General features: G+C 41.9%; 1 protein-coding gene and 1 long non-coding RNA gene across 6 annotated transcripts; one reads left to right on the forward strand and one right to left on the reverse strand.

The window, feature by feature from the left end:
- The first annotated feature begins 1,145 nt into the window (after positions 1 to 1,145).
- On the forward strand, positions 1,146 to 1,820 carry LOC141765000 (uncharacterized). The gene is made up of 2 exons (XR_012593343.1): positions 1,146 to 1,714; positions 1,745 to 1,820. It is a non-coding gene; the product is annotated as an uncharacterized LOC141765000 (long non-coding RNA).
- On the reverse strand, positions 1,653 to 24,164 carry LOC141764986 (bromodomain-containing protein 4-like). 5 transcript variants are annotated; one of them, XM_074630746.1, is made up of 22 exons: positions 24,028 to 24,164; positions 19,823 to 19,927; positions 18,364 to 18,604; positions 18,182 to 18,274; positions 17,238 to 17,375; positions 16,989 to 17,121; positions 15,303 to 15,625; positions 13,632 to 14,045; positions 13,182 to 13,310; positions 12,018 to 12,239; positions 11,546 to 11,841; positions 10,687 to 10,787; positions 10,338 to 10,595; positions 8,670 to 8,765; positions 7,150 to 7,641; positions 6,280 to 6,894; positions 5,035 to 5,135; positions 4,775 to 4,895; positions 3,388 to 3,521; positions 3,115 to 3,305; positions 2,630 to 2,864; positions 1,653 to 1,909 (listed from the first exon to the last, which is right to left on the reverse strand). In XM_074630746.1, exons 3-22 carry the CDS (start codon positions 18,490 to 18,492, stop codon positions 1,841 to 1,843), a joined length of 4,290 nt encoding a protein of 1,429 aa, XP_074486847.1. In that variant the 5' UTR covers positions 18,493 to 18,604; positions 19,823 to 19,927; positions 24,028 to 24,164; the 3' UTR covers positions 1,653 to 1,840. The 5 variants fall into 5 exon arrangements, with proteins under 5 accessions (XP_074486847.1, XP_074486844.1, XP_074486845.1 ...); XM_074630743.1 differs by having other exon boundaries at positions 8,670 to 8,768; XM_074630744.1 differs by lacking the exon at positions 24,028 to 24,164 and adding an exon at positions 22,833 to 22,987 and having other exon boundaries at positions 8,670 to 8,768.
- Positions 24,165 to 26,737: the final 2,573 nt, after the last annotated feature.

Raw genomic sequence — 26,737 nt, forward strand, 5'->3', positions numbered from 1 at the left:
TGTCCCGTGTGAAACCAGAAGTCAACGTTGATTTATTCGTCACGTAACTTCTGTAGTTATTTTAACCCAAACCACCATCTTTTTCTCAAACTACTTTGAAAAGACTGGAGCTTGAAACGCATGAAAAACGAGGAATAACTTTTCTTAACATATCATAGGTTGCCCGGTTACTCAAGATAATCCACACACCTTGTTGTGAGCAGTTTCATGTAGGAACTATTTTCTTTCTATCCAACTCCACCTCTTAACAGTATCGCTGAGCAGAAGGAAGCGTGTATCTTCTCATGGACGAGAGGCTCGTGTTTATAATTTATAGCTAACCGATACTGCTAGTTCACCTAGCATCACGGAGCTGGCTAACGTTACAGCTCAGCCGAAGAGGACGCCATTAATGTTTACATCCAACGCTGCCACGAGCCTCTCGTCCAGCTGATTAGACTGTTGTCAGGCTATTAGATAGGCGTTATCAGTCGCTATAAGCACCAGATGAGGGTCAGAAGGGGCCTACTACACCCATTATTAGGTTTTTATCATCTATTCACATGGTAGATCACAGAAAGAAGGTTTACAAGAACACGACAGCGACCCCTAGCGACCGTAATAATTATGACAGGAGCAGAAGTGGAAGTCAGGTGCTGTAATTTAGACACTCCATATGGGATGGAGGTCATGGGCGATGGATGGGACACAAAACACAGGGGTTTTCACGCATCCCATGTGAAACCAACAACGTGCTGTTGTCTTTGTGTGCACAAGCGTTAAATTTCACTTTCGAAACGTAGCTCTTTTAAGCCAAAACGGGGCGTTTTTCCTTGAACTTAACTGTTTTTGTTGCCTAAATGTTTCATTCAGTTTTACGTGTTGCTTTTAAGTTTCGCTTTTACTTTTTACAACGTAGTAGGTGTAGTAGGCCCTTACTGACCCACATCTATGGTGCTTATACCGACCGATAACGCCTATTAAATGGTCTGATTACAGTCAAATCGGGTGCAGCGTCCATGAGTAGATGTATGCTTCCTTTTGCGCTGTGATACAAGTTGGTGCAATGTAGTTCAGCAGGAAGAAAATAGTTCCTACATGAAACTGCTCTCATGATTTCTGGAAAGAGACGTTGCTGTTGAGTTTTACAAATGTATTTTTTGCTGAGTGCTATCTAGTTCCATTATATTGGAGAGACGGCCGATATCTCCAACACTCTGCAAATCACACCAAAACAATCTAGCCTGATGAATAACACTACTGGTAAGAAGAGGAATCTGTAGTTTTGATTTTGGGGTGAACTGTCCCTTTAAAATCAAAAAGATTAGGGGAGAGAAAAAAACTAAGTGATCTGTCTGTTTGTAATTTGTTCACCCTCTTCTCTTCTCTCAGACATCAGAGAATAAGGTTCATTTCTTAAATTAAATCCTCTTCACCGCTATTATCTTTTTATGTAAAAGTTCTGTCCCCTCCTTTTCTCGCTCTGCCTTTCTCGTTATCCTCGAGGGAGCCGACGATCTCATTATTTCGCTGTCCGTTTTCCAATCGACAGACACCAAAACGTATCTGAGGTTGGAGGAAAACGAGGGCTGCTTATTTCACTTCCCCCCTCTCAGTCACATGACACAAGCCAGCTGTTTCAACTAGTGAGAGAAAGGGACAGTTACTATCCAGTCTGTGTGTGTGTGTGTGTGTGTGTGTGTGTGTGTGTGTGTGTGTGTGTGTGTGTGTGTGTGTGTGTGTGTGTGTGTGTGTGTGTGAGCAGCGACCATGTGGATCAGAGCATTCAGGTTTATATGCATGTTTGTAATGTTGTGTGTCTATAGGTCCTTCTCTCTCTCCCATCGTCTGCTTTTCCCTCTCAGAACAGATTCTCCTCAAAAATGGCCATCAGGTCGCTCTGGAAGTTGATGTCAATGGTGTCGGCCATCTGCAGAGGAGAGAGAACGAGAAGCATTAAAGGGAGAGTTTGGATTGTTTGAAGTGGGGCTGTATGAGGTACTGATCCATAGTCAGTGTATTGTTGTTAATTATTACACGGCTTTGTTGAATACTCGATTCTGATTGGTCAATGTCGGCATTCCATGGTCTGCTATTTCTTTATAACAGACTGTTGCTATGTACAACAGACCGTTGCTATGTATATCAGACCATTGCTATGGACCGTTGCTATGTATAACAGACCGTAGCTATGTACAACAGACCGTTGCTATGTATAGCAGACTGTTGCTATGCATAACAGACCATTGCTACGTATAACAATCTGTTGCTATGTATAACAGGCTGTTGCTATGCACAACAGGCCGTTGCTATGCACAACAGGCCGTTGCTATGCACAGCAGACCGTTGCTATGTATAACAAGCTGTTGCTATGCACAACAGACGGTTGCTATGCAAAGCGGACGGTTGCTATGCGCAGCAGACCATTGCTATGCACAGCAGACTGTTGCTATGCACAGCAGACCGTTGCTATGCACAACAGACCGTTGCTATGCAGAGCAGACCGTTGCTATGCACAGCAGACCGTTGCTTTGTATAACAGACCGTTGCTATGTATAGCAGACCGTTGCTCTGAATAACAGTGAGAAACACCACCAAAATATCCCTTTAAAGATCATCGTTAAAAGTTAAGAATCAGTTGTTTTCGTACCGCCTCTCTCCGGCGCCTCTCCTGCTCGCGGCGGCGTGCAATCTCCCTCTGGTCAAGAGCAGCTGAGGAGGGCGGGGGCGTGGCCTGTGGCGGAGGGGGCGGGGCCTGTGGGGAGAGGGTGGGCGGGGTGGAAGCTGGAGGTGTGGGAGCAAGCGGTGACTGTTGCTCCTGGCGACGGCGGGCATCGTCTTGTGCTCGGCGAGGCGGCTCCACGGTGTCTTCATCGTCACGGTTACTAAATTAAAAAAAAAAATTTAATAAGATGGCGGCATGCCAGTTTTTCCTAAGTTTGGAACGTTATTGAACCTCCTTCATGATGAGCTTGTATGACATGGTTGGTACCAATGGATATGGATCGTATCTTTACTAGCTTTAGATCCCGCTACAACCTAAAAATTGCAAGTTGCGTTAAAACTAATTTGTGTTAAAACGTCATCATCAAGTTACAACATGGTTACAGTTGTTGGTGTTGTCGTCCCACTTACCGTAGCTTCTCCTGCTCCCTCCTGGCCTGTTCAGCCTGAGCTTTCAGCTGCCTCTCTCTCTCCTCCTTCTCCCTGGCGACCCGTCTGAACTGTTCGAAGCTGTCGCTGGAGGAGCGCACGGAGGAGGCCGGTGTGGACTGGGACCTCTGAGCCAGGCTGGCCCAGGAGCCGATGTTCTTTACCTTCACATCCTGGGAGGAGATGGGAGAAGGAGTCAGAGTTGGATGGAAGGAGGGGAAACCAGACGGCTGGAGTAGTTGTGATGGGACTCACCTGTGTCTTCTTGGGAGCGATGGGAGTTTTGGGCTCTTGCTTGATTTTGTTGTCCTGCTGGGAGTAAGGTGGTGCTGGGGAGTCTGGGAGGCGAGGAGCGGGGCGAGTGCTGTCCAACAGCTTAAGGTCTATTCCTGAGGGAGACATTAACGGGGATTAACTATACACACATGAGCCCCTTTAAATACACGTTGGCTTGGCTCGGCTCTGTTGAAGGCTAAACGTGACCTTCTTCAGCTTTAGATATGATGGATTATGGGCTTGCCTCGGTAGTCGGTGTTACACGGTGGTCGGGCGTACACGATTACATTAGGTACCCACCGCCCTCACCGTTGTTTTGCTTTTTTTTATAGAAATAAAACCCATATTGTTCACTTTGGTGTATCAGCGGCATGTTCTTAAAGATCCAATATTGTAAAAAGTGAGATTTCATGTCATTTATATTATAAAGCAGGTTTAAGTGATATATAAATACTGTTTAAGTATCAAAGTGCTCAATATACAGAGGAATACACACAGCCCGTATTCAGAAATTGTGCGTTTGAAACAAGCCGTCAGGATTTCTGTCCATTTGTGATGTCACAAATACAAAATATTTAGACCATTGCATGGATTTAAACGTAAACATTCTAAATGTGTCCCAGTTTATTTCCTTGTTGCAGTGTATGCAAATAACATCAGCTGACAGGAAGTAAACAAGGACCCAAACTGTTGCTTAGCAACGCAATTCCGTTGAAATGCACTAAAACGGAGCGTTTCAGACAGAGGGTGAATACAGGTATATTCAGGCAGACAGTATGAGGAAAATAAAGTGTTTTTGAACATTACAGCATGTAAACACGTTCTAGTAGAAACACAAAATACAAGTATGAACCTGATGATGAGGACGATATGGGACCTTTAACGCATAGTCAGGCGACGGAAGCTACAAACTGAAAGTGAATGTGTCTGCTCCATACAGAGTCTCAGCACAGAGTAACAGGAGTCATATTTCACAAACACGGAAGGAGAGAGTTGACAGACAAGACGATGGCGGAGGATTTGGTGTCGAAGCGAAAAGCAAAAGTGCCCATTTGGCAATATTTCAAATCTAAACCCAATGCTATAAGGGAACCATAATGTTAATGAGGTAATCGCTGCGAGGACGACGGAGAGGTCACAGCCGGTGTGCGCAGCCTCACAGCGAACGCTCTACCAGAGAGGCTAGACACACCGCCACCCGACGGTAAAGATCAAAGTAAGCGCGCTACACATATTGAGCGCCGTCTTTTCTTGTAAAATGTCCGCTGTAATCGGCAACACCGGTGTTGTCACAAGTTTATTAACCGGTGGGAAAATGTCCTCACCGTCACATCCTTATTGGTTATAAACCGACTCTTGTACTCACTGTGTTTGTTGTCGTGTTTGTGTACGTCTTGACGCGTGGCGGGGCTGAAGGGCGACGGGGGCAGAACTGGTGACTGGGAAAGCTTCTCTTCTTTGACCACCACCGGGTTGGACCTCTGCTCCTATGGGAGACACACACACACACACACACAGTACGTTTATATACAAGGAGACATTCAAATAGATGACTTTTTCTTATAGCAGTCGTGTCTCTAACGAGGCTCAGCAGGTTTTGTTTAGCTAGAAATATGTGTGTCTCACATGTTTCTTGGTCTGTGAGGGCGAGTGCTGTCCCATCGGCTGGAACGGAGGCATCTGAGGAGAATGCATCATCAGGGGAGGAGGGCTCTCACGCAGGCAACCTAGAAAACAAAAGCACATTCCTCCATTTAATTCAATGCACAATGGAACTAAATGTGCAGCGACATCTACAATATCTATGTGTCTAGTGGTTCCCAAGCCTGTAAATAAAAACAAGCTTTGAATAAAAAACTATACGTAAACACTTGCCAACCCTCAATTGTCCTTACAAATCTCCCGTTTTTCCTCATGATTTATGACAAATGTTCACAACTTTTTTCCTTTTCGTTATCTCAACCTGTTTCTGGTGCTGTACAGCGTCTATAAGCTCTACTGTTTCCACCCGGACAACAATAGTGATACAACTAATGTAATTTCCTGGCGGAGGAGAGCTGCTCGCGACACAACGCTGGGTTCAGCGCACAAGTGCCCGAAGTCGGGCTTTGCTCGACGCAGTGAAAATCCTTCGGGGCGTGGCGCAAGCCATTAGAAATAATGTGTTTCAGAGTGCAGTGGTGCCATTTATAGAAGATGGAACCTACCAAAAATAAATGGATAAATAAATAAATTACTTGCTAAATAAATAAATGTCATTAAATATAGCAAAAGTTATATTTAAAAAAAATTTTAAAATGTTTTAATGTTTTAATTTGCTTCTTTAATTATTTGTCCCTTATTTTTTTAAATATAAATAAATAAATACACTTAAAGTTGAATAAAAATGAAAACATAAATAAATAAAAGGGCAAATTAAACAGAAGAGTAAATAAATTAGGGAATTAATACACAGATATATATATATATATATATATATATATATATATAAATAAAGAAGGAAATTACATTTTTGCTGCATTTAATGACATTTTTATTTATTTATTTAGTCATTTATTTATTTTTTTGACAGCTGTTGTTGCCTGTTGGGCTGCAGTTTGCCATGTTCTGATTTGAGCATATTTTTTATGCTAAATGCAGTACCTGTGAGGGTTTCTGGACAATATTTGTCATTGTTTTGTGTTGTTAACTGATTACCAATATATAAATATATACACACATTTGCATAACGCAGCATATTTGCCCACTCCCATGTTGATAAGATTATTAAATACTTGACAAATCTCCCTTTAAGCACATTTTGAACAGATACAAAATGTGTGATTAATTAAATATTTTAATCGACTGACAGCCCTCGTATAAATATGTTACCTGTTGAGAAAGGCTCTGCTTTGCTGCGTGGCGACGGCTGTAGTTGGTGTTGTTGCTGCATCTGTTGGACCTTCTGCAGCAGGGCCACACCCTTCTGCTGCTGGGACGTCGACAGATGTGTATGAGGGAACGGCTGGCGCATGTGCGCGTGGCCTGAACTTTGTCTCTGCGCCAGGGCGGGGGTGGATGTTGTCACAGCGTGTGTGTGCATCGACGGCATCAGCTGAGGGACGCCCCGCGCAGGCGAATGCGTGTGCAGCGGGAGCGGCTGCGGCTGCGCTGTGGGCCGTGTCTGGAGCGACTGCAAGAAGGTGTGAACCTGGCTGAGGGGCGGGGTTTGAGAACTGGTGAGCGTCAGCTCGTCGTCATCTTCCAGCAGGGCCTGGGGAGGTTGCGCCGAGAGGGTACCCAGGATGCCATGCGATGGGGGTGAAGGGACGCGGGGGCGAGGGACGGGCTGGGGGAGAGTGGGTGGAAGCGAGGGCTGAAGCTGGGGAGAGGAGGATGGAGGCAGGGAGGGGAGCGAGGACGGGGGAGGCTGCGAGGGTTTGGGAGGAAGTGGCGCTGCTCGGTGGCTCGGTCTTGATGGTTGCTGGGGAAGAGCGTTGTGGATCGCTGCGAAGAAGAAGAAGAAGAAGAAGAAGAAAAAGAAGAGAGGGATGGGAAGAGAACAGAAGACGATATTAAAAATAAGAAACCTATTGCTACAACTTTGTCTTAAAATAGACGTGCTGTATCTCAATTCAGATCTCTGTACTCTGTACTTACTTGCGTAGTGCGTGTATTTTGACAGGGTAACAATCATAACATTTAGATGGCCATCTCTAACACTAACTTCACAGATGCAACGTGTTCCTGAAGAGTACCCACCGGGTGAAGGTATGATGGGGTGCTGGTTTAGGAACGGGTGCGTCTCAGCGGGCGTCTGGACAGTGGGTGCGTTAGCGTTGAGGAGGCCAGGCGCGGCGGGGGCACCGGCAGTAGTAATGGTCGGATTGGGCTCGCTGTTGGACCGCGTCAGGTGAGGGTTCATGAACTGAGCCAGGGGATCAAATCCAGAGCCCATCAGCTGTGAGGAGTCCAGAGACTGGACAGGGGGAGGTTTGGACTGGACCACTGGAGGCTGAGTCGGGGGCGGAGGCTGAGGCTGAGGCGGAGGCTGAGGCGGAGGCTGAGGCTGAGGCTGAGGCTGAGGCTGAGGCTGAGGCTGAGGCTGAGGCTGAGGCTGAGGCTGTGGCTGTGGCTGAGGCTGAGGCTGAGGCTGAGGAGCGACTGGAGCCGCTGCGGTGCTTAGGGACAGGTGGGGCAGCCTCTTGGTGTCTTTGATAGTCGAGATCTTCTTCTGCAGCTTGGGGACCAGCCCTGGTAGACAGAAGGGTTATGAAATATCAAAATAAGATATGCTGACAACGTTGTGTGTGTAGCTAGTGTTGTCACGATTAGAGGTGTGGAAATGTATTGATTGTAAGGGTGCTTTCGCATCAGGGACCAGCCAACTGTACCAAAATACGGAAGTGGACTGCTATTTAACGCGAGTAACGTTAGCAGTCTGCGAGTATCCTTCTCCTCCGAAATCTGTTTACATATAAAACTGTTTCATATCTATGTCTGTATCTGCACGCAGGATGCGCCGATCTCATCCTCTGAACTGTACGGCCGTAGCCTAGGTGATAAAGCAGGAAGGCAGGCAAGAGGGTCCTTAAAATATAAACAATAGTAGACGATGGGGTCGGGCGATGTTTGTTATTTTATTTAGCTAGTTTAATGGTCTGCCTCCGAAGTATGAGAGCCGCTCAGCGGGCAGAGAGAGAGAGAGACAACGGGGGGAAAGAACGTGCAGAGCCGACATATTTTCACATCAAACTGCGAAATAAGAGTTTATTTAGGCCAAACCAGAGTTGGTGATTGTTTGAAAGAGTAACGACGACGGTTTTGGTGAGTTTTATTTTGTTTCTGTCAAGTTTGAATGAAGTGTTTTACGATACTCCACCACTAGAACAGCTGATCTCAACATAAACAAATACACGTGGATGATGATGAAGTGTACTCGGGTACGGAACAACTTTACTAATGTGAAAGCTGAGCGGAGAGGGGGGGGGGCAATCGTACTCGGGCATGGTGAGGATCAATCGTACCTAATATGAAAACGCCCTAAGATGCATCACAATGCAGACATGAATGATTCTGCATCGATGCAGTGACGGAACATAATATGGATTTTGGTTTAATTTGAGATTCTCTGAACTCATAAACGCAGCTCTTATTAAAACACTGTCATTCTTAAAGTAACGGTACTAATAAAAAGCGGTATCGTACCGTTTTTTAACACCGGGGTACTGCAATACTGTTCTAGTGTCGGTACACGGTGCAGCACTAAGTGTGTATGTTACCATTCTCAGAGTCTTCACTGTCAGAGGAGTCGCTGCTGCCTGAAGATGAAGATCCGGTCTTCATCTTCGTCACATTAGTCATTTCCAGAGGCTTCTCTGCTGCAACAAAACACACAACATTCAGAAAACAGACAGCTGCCGTCTCACCTCTAGCCAGCGAGAAGAAAAACAAACAGTGATTCCTCTGCAGAGAGAGACACTCTTTTACAGTGACGGTTTGTTAGTGGGGTTGTGATACATGGAGGAATTTATAATAATGATACTGAAGCAAAAGTTGGACATTTTCAGAAACACTCTTATTGCAGCAAGGGCAGATATGAGAGTAATACAAATCTAACTCTCCATGAGAAAGCAAATAAGCATATTTCACAAAATGTCAAACTATTCCTTTAACAGTTTTTCAATCAACATCATATATGTGTGTTTATACTGTATATATATCGTAATATAGCAAACAGATGCTAAATTACATAAAACTGAAACTACGGATTTTCTTCAAATCACTTATGACGATATGATTCCACTAAAAGTCAATAAAAAATAATATTAAATAGATTGCCCAGCTCTGAATTATATTTAATGACAGCCAGGGTTGGAAATTAGCACCAGCCACACGCTGGTAAAATATGCAAGTGGCTGCTAGATTTGCTTCATTCACCAGCCAAAAAAACAATGGTAATCTATTGAGTGGCAGGTGGACAAAAAAGTTGATTTCCAACACTGATGACAGCATGTCTTTATAACATGACCACCCCTAATCATCGTATAGATCTGATTGTTTAAAGTGGGGGTGTATGATGAGCTCCATCGTTGTGTTAATGTGTGACTTTGGTTAGTTTGGATTCACCAAAGTCACCTGTTTCTCCAAACCAATCCTCATACAACCCCACTAGAAAACACCACAACTGTTCCTTTAACGTGATCTGTGAGGGTTGTTTTTGTTTTGTTGACAGACAAGCAGTCATTCCTGTGTTGTCTAGAAGCTGTAAAACAGGATTCTCTAGTCTTTATACAGCATGTAGTCTCACTGCCCAACGGTTAACCAGCATTTAATTACAAGTGGTACAAGAAGACTTTCATGTGAAAGTGTTATGACTCAGATGTTGGAATCCCAAAAGTAATGGAGGAAAAAATAAATTAATGAATAAATAAATGGCTCAAATAAATAAATAAATATGCCATTACATGTACCAACAATGATATTAAAAATAAATGTAGGCATTCATTATTTGATAAAATGTGATATAAATTGATTTTTCTGTTTTAATTAGCTTCCTTATTTATGACAGCCACCTCATTTGTATAATGAAGCAGAAATGTATTAAGAAAAGAAAACAGAAATAAATAGATTTGGGGAAATAAATAGGGAGAAATTGCAAAGGGAAAATAATGCAGATACATTTAAAAATAAATGCAAAAATAAATACATCTAAAATGTTATAAAAATAAATAAATAAACAAATAAAGGGAAAATTAAACAGAAGAGTGAATAGAATTAATATAAAAGTAAATAAATAAAGAAGCTAATTAAACATCTATTTATTTCAAATTTAAACAATTAATGCCTACATTTATTTTTAATATTATTTTTGTCAATTTATTTATTTTTGATTTTGGCTGGTTCTCATGAGAATCCTTTAAAAGAAGTGTATCGTACAAACCGCCTACCTGACGGCTTTTTCTTCTTCTTGAGGCAGCTGGAGACGTATTTCTCCAGCTCTCTCAGCGTGGAGGGCTTCAGCGTCTCAAAGTCGATCTCGATCTCGTCCGGGTTGGAGTTCTTTAGCGAAGGCTCACGCGTTTGGATTATGTGCACGACGCGGCCCAGTTTGTCACCGGGCAACTTGTTGATGTCCAGGCTCAGCTGGCGCTTCTCCTCATACGACATCGGCTTGCCCCTGTCGGTGGACACGCCCCCAAACACATCTGGGGAGGACAGCACATTTATAGCAGGGTGATACGACACACAACACTTTGAAACAAAGAATCAGGCTCAAAACATCTGTCATGTACATACCCATTTCATCTTCTGCTTCAAGAGAGGCCGAAGGGACGAGAGGGGTCGGCCCCGGCTGAGGGAGCACGACTGGGCGACTGTTTTTAACTCCTTCTTTCTTACTGTGATTGACAAATGATTAGATTAGTTCCAGATATTAACACAGCTACAATAACATCACTTATCTCTGTAATACGATGACACGTTGTAGGAAAAAAAATAAACAATTATGGAGCCGGTGGAGAGAGTAAAGCAGTAAATTTACGAGAAAAAAACTCATATCAGCATGTCATTTTCTTCTGAATCGGACCAATTCACTCTTCAGTGTCTCTTCAGAGTCCGGATGCTGATGGGATAAAATCAACAGTATTTCCTTATTGATAATTCGGATTACAAAGTATAATTTGATGAGGTCATCTACTTCAGGCATAATACACGTCAAGTAGTCGCGTCAGCGGTGTGATGAGGTTCATCCAACCTTGTGAAGCAATGTGGTTCTTTGACAAATTTTTTTTTTTTTAGTTTTTCTTTTCTCATAAATTTGCGACTTTAATCTCAGAGAATATTCTACTTTTATTCTCGTAAATTTACGACTTTAATCTGAGAATATTCAATATTTTTCTGTAAATTTACAACTTTAATCTCAGAGAATATTTTATTTTTTTCTTGAAATTTACGACTTTACTTTAAGAGAATATTCTATTTTTTTCTTGTAAATGTACAATATTAATTTAATTTAATTTAATTTTCTCTGAATATTACCCCACATCCCCCTAAATATCCCCCTAATATATATATATATATATATTGTATATATGTATACAGTATATTATTTTTTACCAACAATAGCCCTAATACGCCGTCATGCTGTTACACCTACCCGGTCTTTTTCCTTTCCTTCTTCACAATGATTGGCTCCTTGCTGCTCTTGTTTTTCTTAGAGGTCTGAAGCATCACAAGGGGCGGGGCCTCGACAGCTTCCTCTGCTCCCATCTTCTTCTTGTGCTTTTCTTTCTTCTTCTCCTTCTCCTTCTCCCTCTCCCTCTCCTTCTCTTTCTCCTTTTCCTTCTCCTTCTCCTTCTCCTTCTTCTCCTTCTCCCTCTCCCTCTCTTTCTTCTTGGGCTTGCTGGCTGGGGGCTGGGAGAGAGCTGCCAGCTGTTCATGGACAGCTTTAAGCTAGAGGACACAAACACACACAAAGCGGTGGTCTTAAGAGACGAAAAGACGGCATCCTGCACATTTGCTTCTCCGTGTCTCAGCATTCACCCACGTTCGGTAAAGCTGTTCTGCGTGGCCCACCCACCTGTTGTGTCTCATAAGCCTCCCTCCCCCTTCATTTTCCATCCTCTAACCTGTTCCTGTAACTCAGCCAATCGATGTTGCCTTTCGTGCTCTGAGTCTCCTCCCGAGGACTCCGATTCGGAGGAACTGGAGCTGTCGTCTTCCGAGACGACAGGAGGAGGCGGGGCTTGTCGAGTGGAGGGGGCAGGGTGGAGGGCCGATGACGGGGTGGGAACAGGGGCAGGCTCCTCTGGCTCATCAGGCATTTTGGCAAAACGCATCTCAAACACGTCCTGTTAGGATGGAGGACGGCAGGAGAAACTGTGAACTCTACTTGAATCACAAAGCAACAGATACAACAGCCAACCATTTAAACCTGAACATTACATCCATATGTTTATCCGATATATTTAGCAGATATCCGGGCCGAGACTTCCTCTTCTGTGCACCGGTCATTGTTTACAGTCCGATTAGCAACTTGAGATGTGAGCTGGAGTTGAGAGACGACGTGTGCGACCAGATTATTTCACAAGTAGCCACTTTACACTAGGCTAACAGTTTATTTTTGAGCTAATAAAAACCTAAATCATTGTCAGATGATAGCCGCTGGGTTCCCAGGTTGCATTTCCGCCAATGCGTTCTGCCTCTTGCATTCAATCAAAGCCTGCCTGAACGTGATTGGTCAATATTACTCGGACTACAAACGGAAACTAGAACGTTTCCGATACCAAAATCTGGTCATGTTGTTACAGATTCTGCATTCATGTGCAGATATCGGTTTATAGAGATTATCATTATATTAACCCAGTTTTAAGGCCTTTATCATTTTATTATTTGTGCTGAAATGATGCATTTTCCTAAATAAAATTGTGTTTAATCATATAAACACAGACTACTTAGTAATACATATATAATAGGGCTGTAACGGTTCATGTATTCGTGCTGAACAGTCATGGTCCGGTGCACACACCTGCACGCAGAATACATGGTATGTAGAACTGATGCGGAACCAAAGTTCAAAAACTCGAGTTCCGCCCAGAAACTTTTACCCGTACGCTGTCACATTATAGTGAGCGCCAGTGCTTGAAGTGGAAAAAAATAATTGCCAGTACTCTCTTATTCACATGTTGTTACAGCCCTAAAAAAATACGATGCACAGAGAGTGGGAGAAAGAGGGGCCCTGTTCATATAGTGTATACAATATTTATTATGGAGTGCTTTGACATGTTGATTACCTGTAATTTGCGCGCCATGCCGACCACATCGTGGTCTGGGGGATTGTACTTGTAGCAGTTGGAGAACATCAACCGGACGTCTGCTGCGAACTCTTGAGCGTCTCTGTACTGCCGGCTGTCCAGCTTTCTCTGAAGGAGACAGACAGATACACCTCCGTGATCAACACCGATACAAACTCTATAAAAAAGCTACGTGTTGCTGAAGGAAAGGAGAGCAACCTGAATAATTCTTTCGACCAACTAAACTGTATCTATAAAAGCAAATATTGACTAAAGTATGAAACTAAAAATAAATAAATAATGGACCCGCCTTTTAGGAGAAACAAGTTTTGTAGAGAAAGGCATTTCATTTACATGTATTATATCAAAAGCATCATTTTGACTACTGTATTAAAGCCCAGGTATTGTGATGGCAGCCACGCGTTGGTCAACCAATCCTAATAAAATCACCTTGATGTTGCCGAGGTCCATGGGGTGCTTGATGATGTCGTGGTAGTCGTGGAGGCTGAGAGCTTTTGCATCGACGGGCTTGTAAAAGGGCCAGGCGTAAGCCACGTGTTTCTTGGACTGCATCTCTTTGACGAGGCGTGCGCAGAAACGCAGTTGCTCCTGGCGCTTCTGCGTAACCGTCCCCGCCGTCCCGGCCACCGCCGCCGCCGCCGCCACCGCCACCGCCACCGCCTCCAAACCGCCTCCCAGGTGATGCTGAGAGTCCGGCTGCGACGTGTCGTTTTTGGGCGTCTTAGATGGGCGACTGCTCTCTCGCCGAGGCCTAGTCTCAGCAGAGACGGGAGATGTTTCACTGAGCTGGTCGTTGGCGGTGGGTGTGGTGGTGTCTGCTTTCCTCTTCTGGCTCTTCCTTTGCTGTTGGAACACCAGAGACCAGAAATTAGAAAACGACAACAAATCAGCTTGTGATTAGTGTTGCACGGAGTACCGATACTAGAAAAGTATCGCCATGCCCTTCCATTAAAAAAGGTACGATACCCCGTTTTATGAATACCGTTACTTTAAGAATTACAGTGTTTTAATACGAGCCGAGAGTTGCGTCGATGTGCGACCGCAGGGCCGTGGGTGTGCGTGAAGCGCTCTGCTTTAGAGGACGCCATTAGAATCAAGATCCAGTGGGAGCAGGTGGTCAAAAAACGAAACTGTAGTGATAACCAGAAGGATGTAGTCAACATGTGAAGTTGAAAAGAAGATTAAACCAGGCCATGATTCTCTCGCCGGCTGCACAGTCTCGCTCTGAGCTGGTGTCTGTATCAGCAGAACTCCCTTCAAAAAAATAAGGAAATAACAGCGCGGCTCTATTTACCGATCAAATGTACTGAAAACATTAGATTCAACATCTTTTCTGAATCTGTCCAAGCATCTCCTGTTATTCAGCAAACACATAATCCACCAAAGAGCATGTGTTCAAGTATTAGTTTACCGTGTGTCTCTGTAACGTGTGGACGGAGAGGAAAAGCAGTCCGGTGAGAGTGACTCTTCTCTCTCTTCACAAACACCAGTCCGACACAACACAGCTCCTTCTACAGTCACTGCGGTGTCTTCCTGATTTTAGCAGCTTTTTCTCTCATCAACTTCTCACAGAACTTCATCTGAATTAATTATCGTTTTGTGGGTTTCTCTTTTGGAAGCCTATCATCATCTTCTGCACTGCAGTACCACACTCTCCACCTGAACTGTTAATGATGCGCTAGCGGGGGCGCTGTTTTACAAAAAAAACATATTAAACGCTATTTAATCAGAATCAGAAAAACTTTATTGATCACGGGAGGATATTACAGTTGTTCCATTTTAGAAAAATAGAAATAAGAAAACAGATGAAATGTAAATATGTGTGCATTATCAAAAAATAAATTCAACTATAATATTAACTTTTTTATGAATATATTTGTACATATTAATTACATTTGAATTAATAATAAAAAAAAATTAGGTTCCATGCTCTGTCATCTATTGTGACATTACTTTTCCTGATGTTTTAGGTTTTTGCCGTGGTATCGTTTCCGTATCGGTATTGAGATATTTAGGCAGGGTATCAAATCGAAGTCAGAATTTTGACACACTATTTTTAATTAATTTATGAATTAATAATGGCTGCTGACTTCTCCTTACCTTGATGAGGGCGGGGGAGCTCTGCAGCATCGGGACGGGATGGAGGCCGGGGTGTGTCGGGGCTGGAAGGGGAACAGAGGTCATGCCCTGGGCCAGGACGTCAGGTGTTGAGAGGGGGAACGGGGGTCCCAGATGGGGGGCGTGGGAGGTGGGTGTTGGAGGCACGCGTGGGGGCTGAAGCTGGGCCAGAGGTTGGGACAAGACTAGAGGGGGGGGTGCAGCACGGGTCTGCGGCGTGGTTGAAGGGGATGAGAAGCCCCGGGTGTTGGGGGTGGTGGAGGGGGACGAGGAGTCCTGGCCTGAATCCGACTTGGTGATCAGACCTGGAAGGAAGAATATAAACACAAGAAGATCACAAAGATGGTATAAAGAACGAAAACACAACATTATGAAATGTTCAACAATGATTTAACAATACAGATCCAGACTAACTTTTTCACTGGCAGCACCAGCATATGATTAGTTTGCACCCTTTGTTTTTTTTGGTACAGCCTGGTATTAATCAATGACCGGTCTCTTCCTGCTGAACTCTCATTATCAGTCATACTTTCCAACTTTGAGACCTCAAAAATAGGGAGGATTTCAAAACCAGAGCAAGGGGTTTGGGGTTCCTCCCCCAGAAAAGACTTTAAAAGAGTGAAAATGGCAAAAATAATAAGTACACTGAAAGAGCATTTTTGTTAAATAGGCCTAATTATAATTTTACTTTTAATTCTCACGAAAGAAAACAGAATAATTCGCCCCTCTGACATGAATTTGTGTGAATCTCTGGTATAAACTAACATTCATCAGTTTTTATTCATTCATTCATTCATTCACTTTTTTGTCCCTGCTTGAGTATTTCTTTCTCTTAGTTCTCTCCATTTCTCTCTCCGTCTCACTCACTGAAGGTCCTTTCAGACACAACGTGACAACGGCACTTCTGTGCTCTGAAACTTGTTAATGCCAATGGCTTGAGCCATGCCACGATGGCTTTGTTGATGCTGTGATGTGCGGCGAACGCAGCTCAAACCGCGCTGCGGTGTCGCGAGCAGCTCTCCTCTGCCGGGAAACGACATTTGGTGTAGCTCTATTGTCGTCTGGGTGGAAACAGTAGGGCTTATACACGCTGTACAGCGCCAGAAACAGGTTGAGATAATGAAAAGGAAAAAAGAAGGTGTAAAAAATTGCCATAAATCGGGAGAAATACGGTGTGTGGTGTGCTGCTGTTTTGGCCAAATCGTTGCTCTCCATACACTTTAGGAACAAAACTGTTAAATTGAATGGCATTATGTCTGTGCTCTCTCACATTTTACACATCTGGTAAGATTTGAAATATCTTTTAGTGTGGGCCAGCCTTAAGACATTTCTGTGAAATTGTCATAATTAGCATATAAATTCTTGAGTTGTCCTTGAGAGTGGCCAAAAACATGTTTTGTGAGGTCACTGTGACCAGCACTTTTACCAAAACATAATACCTCCATTCCGGCGACAGGCATAAAAATGATCGCAGTGTTTGATTGTCAGTACAGCTGATGAAGAGGCTAAACCAGTTCAGGCAGCATGAGAACTGAACATACAAGCTTGGCTGGTTAGGTTAGTACCATTCACTTGTCACAACCTGTTCTGCTAGTGAAGGGAAGCAACACCGACAAAAACAGTATTTTACTGACATGTTGAAGTCCTCATTACATCCTGAACTCGTACCTGGCTCCCGTCTGCCCCCGCGGCGTCCCTTGGCGACCACAGCGATCTCTTTCTCCTCCTGCGGCATCTCTGTGATCTTGTGGAGGAAGACCTTTTCCAAGGCCTCGGCCATCAGGACGATATCATCCCCAGGCTGAACGCACAAACACACAAGCACACACGTTGAGATGCTTTCCTTCAGTAGGATCATCTGTCACCTGAACTTAGAGTTCAGGGTCGTCACAAGTGCCCAGCAGTCCCGTGGCTGACCTTGTTGTAGATGTAGCAGTTTGTGAACATGGTGTTGAAGTCTTGGATGCACTCCTGGGCATTCCAGTAGTAGTTGTTCTCTAGGCGTTTCTTTATCGTGCCCATGTCCATCGGGATCTTGATGATCTTGTAGTAGTCCTGAGGGGAGAAGGAGAGCAGGTAGACACTATTAAATCATGTGAGAAAATAAAGACACAATTTATGTTTATGCTCTCTCGTCCTCTTTCATCAGTTCAAAATACATCATTCATATCAGCCGCGTCATCGGTCACCTTTAGCACACATTAGAGGCGCCGTAGCCTGGCACCTTTAAAGGGTAACTTTGGTATTTTATTTATTATTATCGATTAATCGGTATCAGTCATTAAAAAAAAAAAAAAAGAAAAGTCTAAATCATCATCTGCTCCGGAAACGAAATTGAAGTCGAAAAGATCACAGTTGCGGAGCACTATATACCCCTGACTATGTTGTCGCGGTGGTATAATTATTTTCAAGATATGTCAAATGTAGTCTGTTATATGGATGTTTAAAACATATATACTGTAGTTGTACTATATGGCTAGAATCTGGAATATTAACGGCCATATTGGCTGTCGAAATAAAGGTCTAGCGTAAACCCTGGGTGCATCCCCTGGGTGCATCCCCTGGACGCGTTGACAGTGAGTTTAGTTTGTCACAAACACATTTTCTATCGTACCCGGTACACTGTTAGTCTCGAGCCCTGATGGTACCTGCGGTACTGTAGAAAAACGATTAAAGTCACGAATTTCAGAATTTTGGCATCAACTTGGTACCGAAGTATCGGTTCCCGTGACATCCCTAGCAGGTACTACAGGTCCAGGTAGTCTCTCCTTTTTGCAGTGAGAGCTACAACACCACAGAAGAAGTCCAGTCAGCTGAACATGGCAGCACACAACACACAACCACAGAAACCCGTGACTCACAGGTAAACCGAGTTTGATGGCATCTACAGGAGCCTGGAAGGGCCATGCAAAGTTGTGCTTCCACAGCGTCTTCAACACCTCTTTGAGCAGGAACTGAAAAAGAGCAAAAAAACATACACAAATCAATCAAATCAAAAGAGACAAGACCAGAAAACGTGTTCCACGTGTAGAAATGTGCATACCTGCAGCTGGTTGGTCTGTCGTTTGGGTCTGGAGGGGTTCAAGGTGTCAGGGAGTGGAGCGTTGAAGGCGAGGGACGGCGGGGCAGAGGGGGGGTTCTGGCTGCTGCCAGCCTCCAGGCCGTCTCCCATCGCAGCGGCGGGTTGCAGTGACTGAGCAGACAGTTTGAGCAGATAGGACCCGGCAGGGGCAGGTGGGACCGGGGGGACCCCCCTCAGGCCATTACACTCCTCACTCGACTCTCTTGAAGAAAACGCATCAAAAAGCATCATCAGCGTCCGTCGCCTCTGCTGTCACCATTACTCACGATTATAGTGATTGTTAGTGAAGCCAACTGTGATTCAACTCTGTCAGCCTCGTTATCACAAACCAGCCCAGTACCACATCAACCCAGTATCAACCAGTTTCCTTCCCTCTCCACTGTCTCTATGTTGCTTTAAATCTTCAGCTTCAATGGCATCGACTATGTGTAAGGGAGATAACTTCGCAGAAATGAATGTAATTTAAATAAATTAATATATTTAGTATTGTAGCTGCTCTAATGTAGTCGACATCCTCATAGTCTCTGTTTCCATGAACAAATGGACCAATCCAGACACACTACAACGTAACAAAGGTGTCAAATAAATATTGACTGATGGCTTAAGTAATGTGTTTCCATTTTCCATTTCCACTTCTACCTGATGAGACAGAAAGGCTGCAGGTGAACAGTCTTTATTTGATCTTAAGCTATAAGGCATTAGCACGGGTGCTGGTGAGAACGTTTTTGTTTTCTTTTACTTTCCAGGTTGTGCGGCGTTGTGTGACAACAAACGCCAAAGACGTGACGTCGCCTAGGAAGGTCCGGGGTCATGCTGTAAAAACCCTGATTGAGACTCATATTGTGAATGTGTCGTATACAGAGAACCCATTTTCATTCACATATCTTGAGGTCAGAGGTCAAGGGACCCCTTTGAAAATGCCATGACAGTTTTTCCTCTCCAAAATTTAGCGCAAGTTTGGAGCGTTATTTAACCTCCTTCCTCCTAGTATGACATGGTTGGATTCTTTAGGTTTTCTAGTTTCATATGACACCAGAGTCTTCATTCTAGCTTTTAAACTAAGCCCGCTACAACCTAAAAATCACAAGTAGCGTTAAAGAAATTAGCAACGTTATTATCGCGTTAACTTTGACCTTATTTTCACCGCTTTACCTCGCCGTCAGACAGCTATACTAATATTGTAAATATAGTGTACATTTAAACTGATATGGATTTTTTTTAAGTGTCTAAAATGCGTTTAGCTGCTGCTCCCGTTCACAGCAGTACATTGCTTTGCTCCCCTGCTGGTACTCCTGTCTGCTTCTCCAAACTCCATCTACTGAAGGTAATACACTGACTATGGAGAAGGACCTCGTACAACCATACTGAGAAAAAACACAACTATCCATTTAAGGAGACAATACATTTTCTGCAGACTTACATGTTTGTTGCTATGCAGCTGTGGTCTAATCCAATTGTGTGATCATATCTCAGTTGATGAGGAGGCGATTTCCTGCGGTAACACTGGAGGTTTGTCAGCGACACGCTGTGGGAGGGGGGGCAAGGAAACCACAACACATAAGTAGAGGGCCAAGTGTCACACCTGAGTGAGAGTGAGAGTGAGTGAGTGAGTGAGTGAGTGAGTGAGTGAGTGAGTGAGTGAGTGAGTGAGTGAGTGAGTGAGTGAGTGAGTGAATGAGAGAGAGAGAGAGAGAGAGAGAGAGAGAGAAGGCACGCCTGATTAATAATGATGGGGTTGTTTCCAACTAACATCAGAAATACACTTCCAGGTAAACATCTGACCACGCCGTGATGTAAGCAGCTGATATCAGAGCCCATAATACAGGCAAAGAACAAAGGCTGTTTCCATACACACACAAAAGTTGCATCATAATATGTTGATGTCATCTGCACCTCTTTTTTCTAACCGGTACATTTGAGACTGCAACTATTTCGTTCATGTTTAAAAAGGATCCACCAACAGTCAATTAGAGACAATTAAGACTGCTTTCCTGGAAATGACCTCTCTCTAACTGGAGCTGTCCAGATTAACTGAGACTAACTGTGTGTTCAGACCAAGCAAATGTTCACCTCATTTTACTCGCGCAAGTTGGACTGCCGGTATCATTTGTGTTAATTCGCTCTAGACGAGCCGGAGAGGAGAAGGAGCTTGTCTCCATAGATACCAACAACTTTTCCTTCAACCATGGAAGAAATAACCACTGTTGCTGCTTTGTACATGTTGTGGAAGTCCCAGATATGTCAGAAAACCAAACGCCTTCGTGTCTGGGTTCATAACATCACCCGGCGGCGAGCTGTATTCACATACAGTGCCATTGCACTGACTGTATCTAGTAAGCCACACGTCGCTGCTGCAGTATGAAGCCAAAATAAACAGATTTTGCTGTGATTTAATTCAAATAAACAGATCAAAATGATGCTGAAATAACTACATAATGATTCTGATTTGTAAAAAGACTGAATTCATGCTTTGTCAGGTCTGTCCACAAGACAACAAGCAAACAACTTTTAAAATGCTTGTTTTCTGAATGGAGTTTGGATCAATCAGTGCCAGACTATGCAGCTGCTCTATCAACACTCAACATAAATAAGCAAAATATAATACTTTTATGGTTCAACACAGCCGTTTCAGTAGAGATGTTAGATATGACAATAGAATAGAAATAATTTAGTTTTACTTTTGTACGGCACTTTGTAGGCAAACGTTTTACTGGCGTCTGGTAGTCGCTTTCAGTCCAAAATGGCGGCAGCGCAGCTCTGTTGCTGGGCGCTGATGTTGCAAAGGAACGAACAATTGACTTTCACTTATCAACATACTTTCTTTGGTTTTATGGATGAACACTGACCCCCTGACCTTAACCCTTTACAGTATCTAGATGCCTGTTTGAAGCTCAAATGTCCTTTTTGGGAATTTCTGTGAGAGACAATCTGTCCATGCACAAACAAAGACTATAGCTCTGTCTTTAGTCTGTCCTGAGCTGACATTTTCCTCCCTTAATGACTGCTGACTTTCTTCCACCAAAGACCTAAATCTTCATATTACATTTGTGTAAGTTAAATACATATTTACAATGCATGAAAGTATTGTAAAACAAATGCCCGTCTTCTGCTACAGGTCCATATTACAATGTGCTAAAAAGCAAAAACTGAATCATGTTAGGGGTCAGTCTCTTTCCTGAAAGAAACCAAAACAAACTAACTGTTGGTGTCAACAAGCTTCCAGACATTAACCTATACCACAAGAATGTAGAACATGCATCTTGAGTTGATTGTGGAGAGTAATTTCTTTATACACTATGTCCAATATTGTGATTTGTGCTCTTTTAAAACTGAGGTGCCAATCTACCTTACCATTAATTTATGTAAGGGATAATGTACAGCAAGCTGGAGGGGTCTTGCATCACCTTGAAGGTTTTTTTTCCCACAACAATGACCCGTTAGCTGTACATTATCCCGCTTATTACACGGCTACTTACTTAAGAAATCAATAATTTGATACAAAAACGGTCCACCAGAGTCCAACATCAGAACTGCGTCCATAGCAACGGTCTGTTATACATAGGAACAGTCTGTTATACATAGCAAAGGTCTGTTATACAGAAATAACAGATCATAGAACGCTGTGAATTGAGTATTCAACAAAGCTGCATCATAAATATTAATATCAATTCTGACTAATCAGTAAACTGTGGAATGTAACTAAGTACATTTAGTCAAAGACCGTACTTCAGTACAAATTCAAGGTACTTGTACTTTACTTGAGCATTTCCATTTACTTCCACTCCATAACATCTCAGAGGTACATATTGTACTATTTCCTGCACGACATTTATCTGATGTGTTGATGTTGAATGTTTGTGATAAACTGAAGGATGAAGTGTTCTTTTATGTGTTGAGAAACCCTCCTTCTGAAGCTAAATAAACTCTTTAAAAAGCCTCTTGGATCAGCTGGAAAATGCATCATCACAAAGCTGAAAACAGGCTGTTTCTTTCTGACTTTTTTAGAGATACGTGGTTCACAGGACAGCAACGCCACAAACATGATGCATTGCTGTAGAGTAAACTAACCAACAGGATATTTAGCAGTTAAAATGCAACATACACATTAATGCAGCAGTAATATTAATCCAGAAACATCAGATAGAATTGAAAAAAGGTTGTGAATGCAGGACTTTAACTTGTAGTGGAGCATTTTGTGGTATTACTACTTTTACTGCAGTAAAGGATCTGAATACTTCTTCCACCTATGACTGATGTTTGAGGCTTTTAAAAACATGACACGATGCAATAACGTTCACAAATAGTATATCATGTCGCAGCTAATTTGCATAAACAGACCAAACGTCTGGACAGTGAAGCGACTTTGACACGTAAAGTAATTATTCTACAACATGTATCAGCCATTTTGCTCCTATTGCGTATCACGTTACCGGAGGGGAGCTGCAGAAGCCGAGGGTCAAAAATAACATCACTTGTAATATCACCACCAGTGAAAACAAAAGACAATTTAATCCAAAACAACTTCTTCTGCAGCCAAACAGCCTTTGCTAACCTTCCATGTCAGCCCGCCGCCATGACAGCCAACTGACAGCTGACCAGCACGTCAACGGAGATTCTCGAACATGACGTACGTTACGTCGCAGCTTCACATGATGAGCCTCCTTCAATATACTATAGAAATATTATATTTGGCTGATATGATTACAGTGACAAAGACAGCAGTGCATTTTTTTCTTATTAATTTAATTTAATTCTCGCGAAGTTCCACATTCACAAGTGTAACTTTACAAAAAAAAAGCCTAATTTCTTTGTATTTATGAAAGAAATGGAATTATATCTGTCAACAATTTCTTCCTCACATAAAAAAGAAAAGAAATGAAAACAATTAATTATGCAATATGCTTAATGTTTTTAAGTGACATTATTGTCATACTCTCGCGTGGTCTTTTTTTATTATTATCTACTTATTTATTTATTTTTATTGTGTGTGTGTGTGTTTTTTATTATTATTTTATGTTTGTTTTGTTTCATTTCTGTTGTCCTTTTATGTTGGACACAGCTCTTTGTTTATGTTTTCGCTATGCTTCTTTTCTATGTAAATGTTTTTAATGTTTTCTGCTGTTACTATGGATACTGTCATTTTGAAATAAAAAAAAGAGCCTCCTGCGCCATCTCTGCGTAACTTACGCAGCCGACAGCACGTAAAGTTGCGTCACGAATACGGCCTACGGGGCTACAAACAAACAGCCTAGCTGGTTAGCTTAGCATGATAGCGACCTGCAGCTAACGTGTACACACTGACGCCACCACAACGACCTCAACGCGAGTATTGAGAGAAGCACGATACGACGCAGAATGTGCACAATAACACCAACTGGCGCCACTTTAAAGAGGCTATATTAACTGCTGTATGTGGAGAGTCGGAGCCGGTGTGAAGGCCTGCGGAGACAGACAGCTCATGCTCCGCTGGCTGGCCGAGGACGCGCACACACACTGACAGCAAGAGCGAGAGAAATACGCCCCCGGTGCCCGCTGGAACCGGTTCACCGGATACCCGGGGTTCTACGCTTTCGTTTGATATACCGGTGTTATCCAACAGAGAGGCGTTAAACGGTGTTTTTTTACCTTCTTCAGTCGGTTGTCAGCGCTCAGCAGACCTTCCTCCACCCAAATCCAGAACAAACAGTCCCGTCCGACGTCGTCCGGTGACGTCAGACGCACGGAGGCAAGGATAGGACGTCACCGACGTCACCCTCTCCACCCTCTCCACCCTCTCCTCCCTCTCCTCCCCGGGGTAACATCATGTAATATCTCGTAATGATAATGATGAAAATATCCTCATAAAATCATAAAAATCATAAAGAAAATCATAAAAATCCAAAAAATCATAAAGATTTAAAAAATCATAAAAAATCATAAAATCCTCCCCGGGGTAACATCATGTAATATCTCGTAATGATAATGATGATAATGATGAAAATATCCTCATAAAATCATAAAAATCATAAAAATTCATAAAAATTCAAAAAATCATAAAAAACATAAAATCATAAAAAACATAAAATCATAAAATCCTCCCCGGGGTAACATCATGTAATATATCGTAATGACAATGATGATAATGATGAAAATATCCTCATAAAATCATAAAAATCATAAAAAATCATAAAAATTAAAAAAATCATAAAGATTAAAAAAAATCATAAAAAATCATAAAATCCTCCCCGGGGTAACATCATGCAATATCTCGTAATGATAATGATGATAATGATAATATCCTCATAAAATCATTAAAATCATAAAGAAATCATTAAAATCCAAAAATTCATAAAATCATAAAAATCATAAAATCCTCCCCGGGGTAACTTCATGCAATATCTCGTAATGACAATGATGATAATGATATTGATGATAATATCCTCATAAAATCATAAAAATCATAAAATCATAAAAATTAAAAAAAAATCATTAAAATCATAAAATCCTCCCCGGGGTAACATCATGCAATATGTCGTAATGATAATGATAATGATGATAATATCCTAATAAAATCATAAAAATTCATAAAAATTCAAAAAATCATAAAAATCATAAAAAACATAAAATCATAAAATCCTCCCCGGTGTAACATCATGCAATATGTCGTAATGATAATGATGATAATATCCTCATAAAATAATAAAAATCATAAAAATTCATAAGAATTATAAAATTATAAAAATCATAAAATCCTCCCCGGTGTAACATCATGCAATATCTCGTAATGATAATGATAATGATAATGATGATAATAATAATGATAATGATGCGTCACCCTCTCCTCCTCCTTCTCCTCCTCCTCAAAAGGGGGATCATCCATCATGCAATATCTCCTAATGATTCCATCGGTAAAACAACAGGGTAAAACCTTTCATCCAGTCTAAGGTTGATCCATTTGTTAAGTAAAGATGCCAGAGGTAAATAGGTGAGTTTCCTGAAAATCTAAACTAAATAAATGACTCAATAAATATATATATAATTGCCATTAAATGTACCAAAATATTAAAAATAAATGTAGCCATTGATTTATTGATAAAATGTGGAATAAATTAATATTACTGTTTAAATTTTTTTATTTTTTATTATTTACCTTTGTATTAATTACCCTATCTACTCTTCTATTTTCTTCTCTTCTATTTATTTATGTATTTATATTTATTAACTTTTCATTGTATTTATTTAGAATTTATTTTATAAAGTTACTATCTATCTATCTATCTATCTATCTATATATGATATGTATATATATTCATTTATTTCAAATGTATTTATTCATTATTAAATGTATGTATTTATGCATTATTTTCCCTTTGCATTTCCCCCATTTATTTCCCCAAACGTTTTTATTTCTTTTTACATTTCTGCTTCATTACATTTTTTGTCTGTTCAAAATGTACCTTAAAGGGAGATTTGTCAAGTATTTTATTCAATTCAATTTATTTTTGTATAGCGTCAAATCACAACAGAAGTTATCTCAAGACGCTTTATATATAGAGCAGGTCTTAGACCGTACACCATAGTTTAGAGACCCAACATGATCCACCAAGCGCGCTGTGGCCAGGAAAAACTCCCCGATTACTGGGAAGAAACCTGGAGCAGAATATTATTTTTATATTAATTTATACTCTTATCAACATGGGAGTGGACAAATATGCTGCTTTATGCAATTGTATGTATATATTTATTATTGGAAATCAATTAACACAAAACAATGACAAATATTGTCCAGAAACCCTCACAGGTACTGCATTTAGCATAAAGAATATGCTCAAGTCATAACATGGCAAACTGCAGCCCAACAGGCAACAACAGCTGTCAGTGTGTCAGTGTGCTGACTTGACGATGACTTGCCCCAAACTGCATGCGATTATCATAAAGTGGGCATGTCTGTAAAGGGGAGACTCGTGGGTACCCATACAACCCATTTTCATTAACATATATTGAGGTCAGAGTTCAAGGGACCCCTTTGAAAATGGCCATGACAGTTTTTCCTCGCTAAAATTTAGCGTAGGTTTGGAGCGTTGTTTAACCTCCTCCTCGACGAGCTAGTATGACATGTTTGGTACCAACGGATTCCTTAGGTTTCCTAGTTTCATGATACCAATTTCTTCACTTTAGCTTCGCAAGTTGCGTTAATGCGTTAAAGAAATTAGTGGCGTTATCATCGCGTTAACTTTGACAGCCCTAATTAATGTTTAATTTTAAGGCAGTTTTTGGACACATATCTTTGTCCTCGAAAGACATCAGATCAACTTTTTAGGGTTAAAATCTTCAATAAAAAACAGTGAAACTGTGA

Source organism: Sebastes fasciatus, chromosome 3, assembly GCF_043250625.1.
Source record: "Sebastes fasciatus isolate fSebFas1 chromosome 3, fSebFas1.pri, whole genome shotgun sequence".
In the NCBI taxonomy this organism is placed as follows: Eukaryota; Metazoa; Chordata; class Actinopteri; order Perciformes; family Sebastidae; genus Sebastes; species Sebastes fasciatus.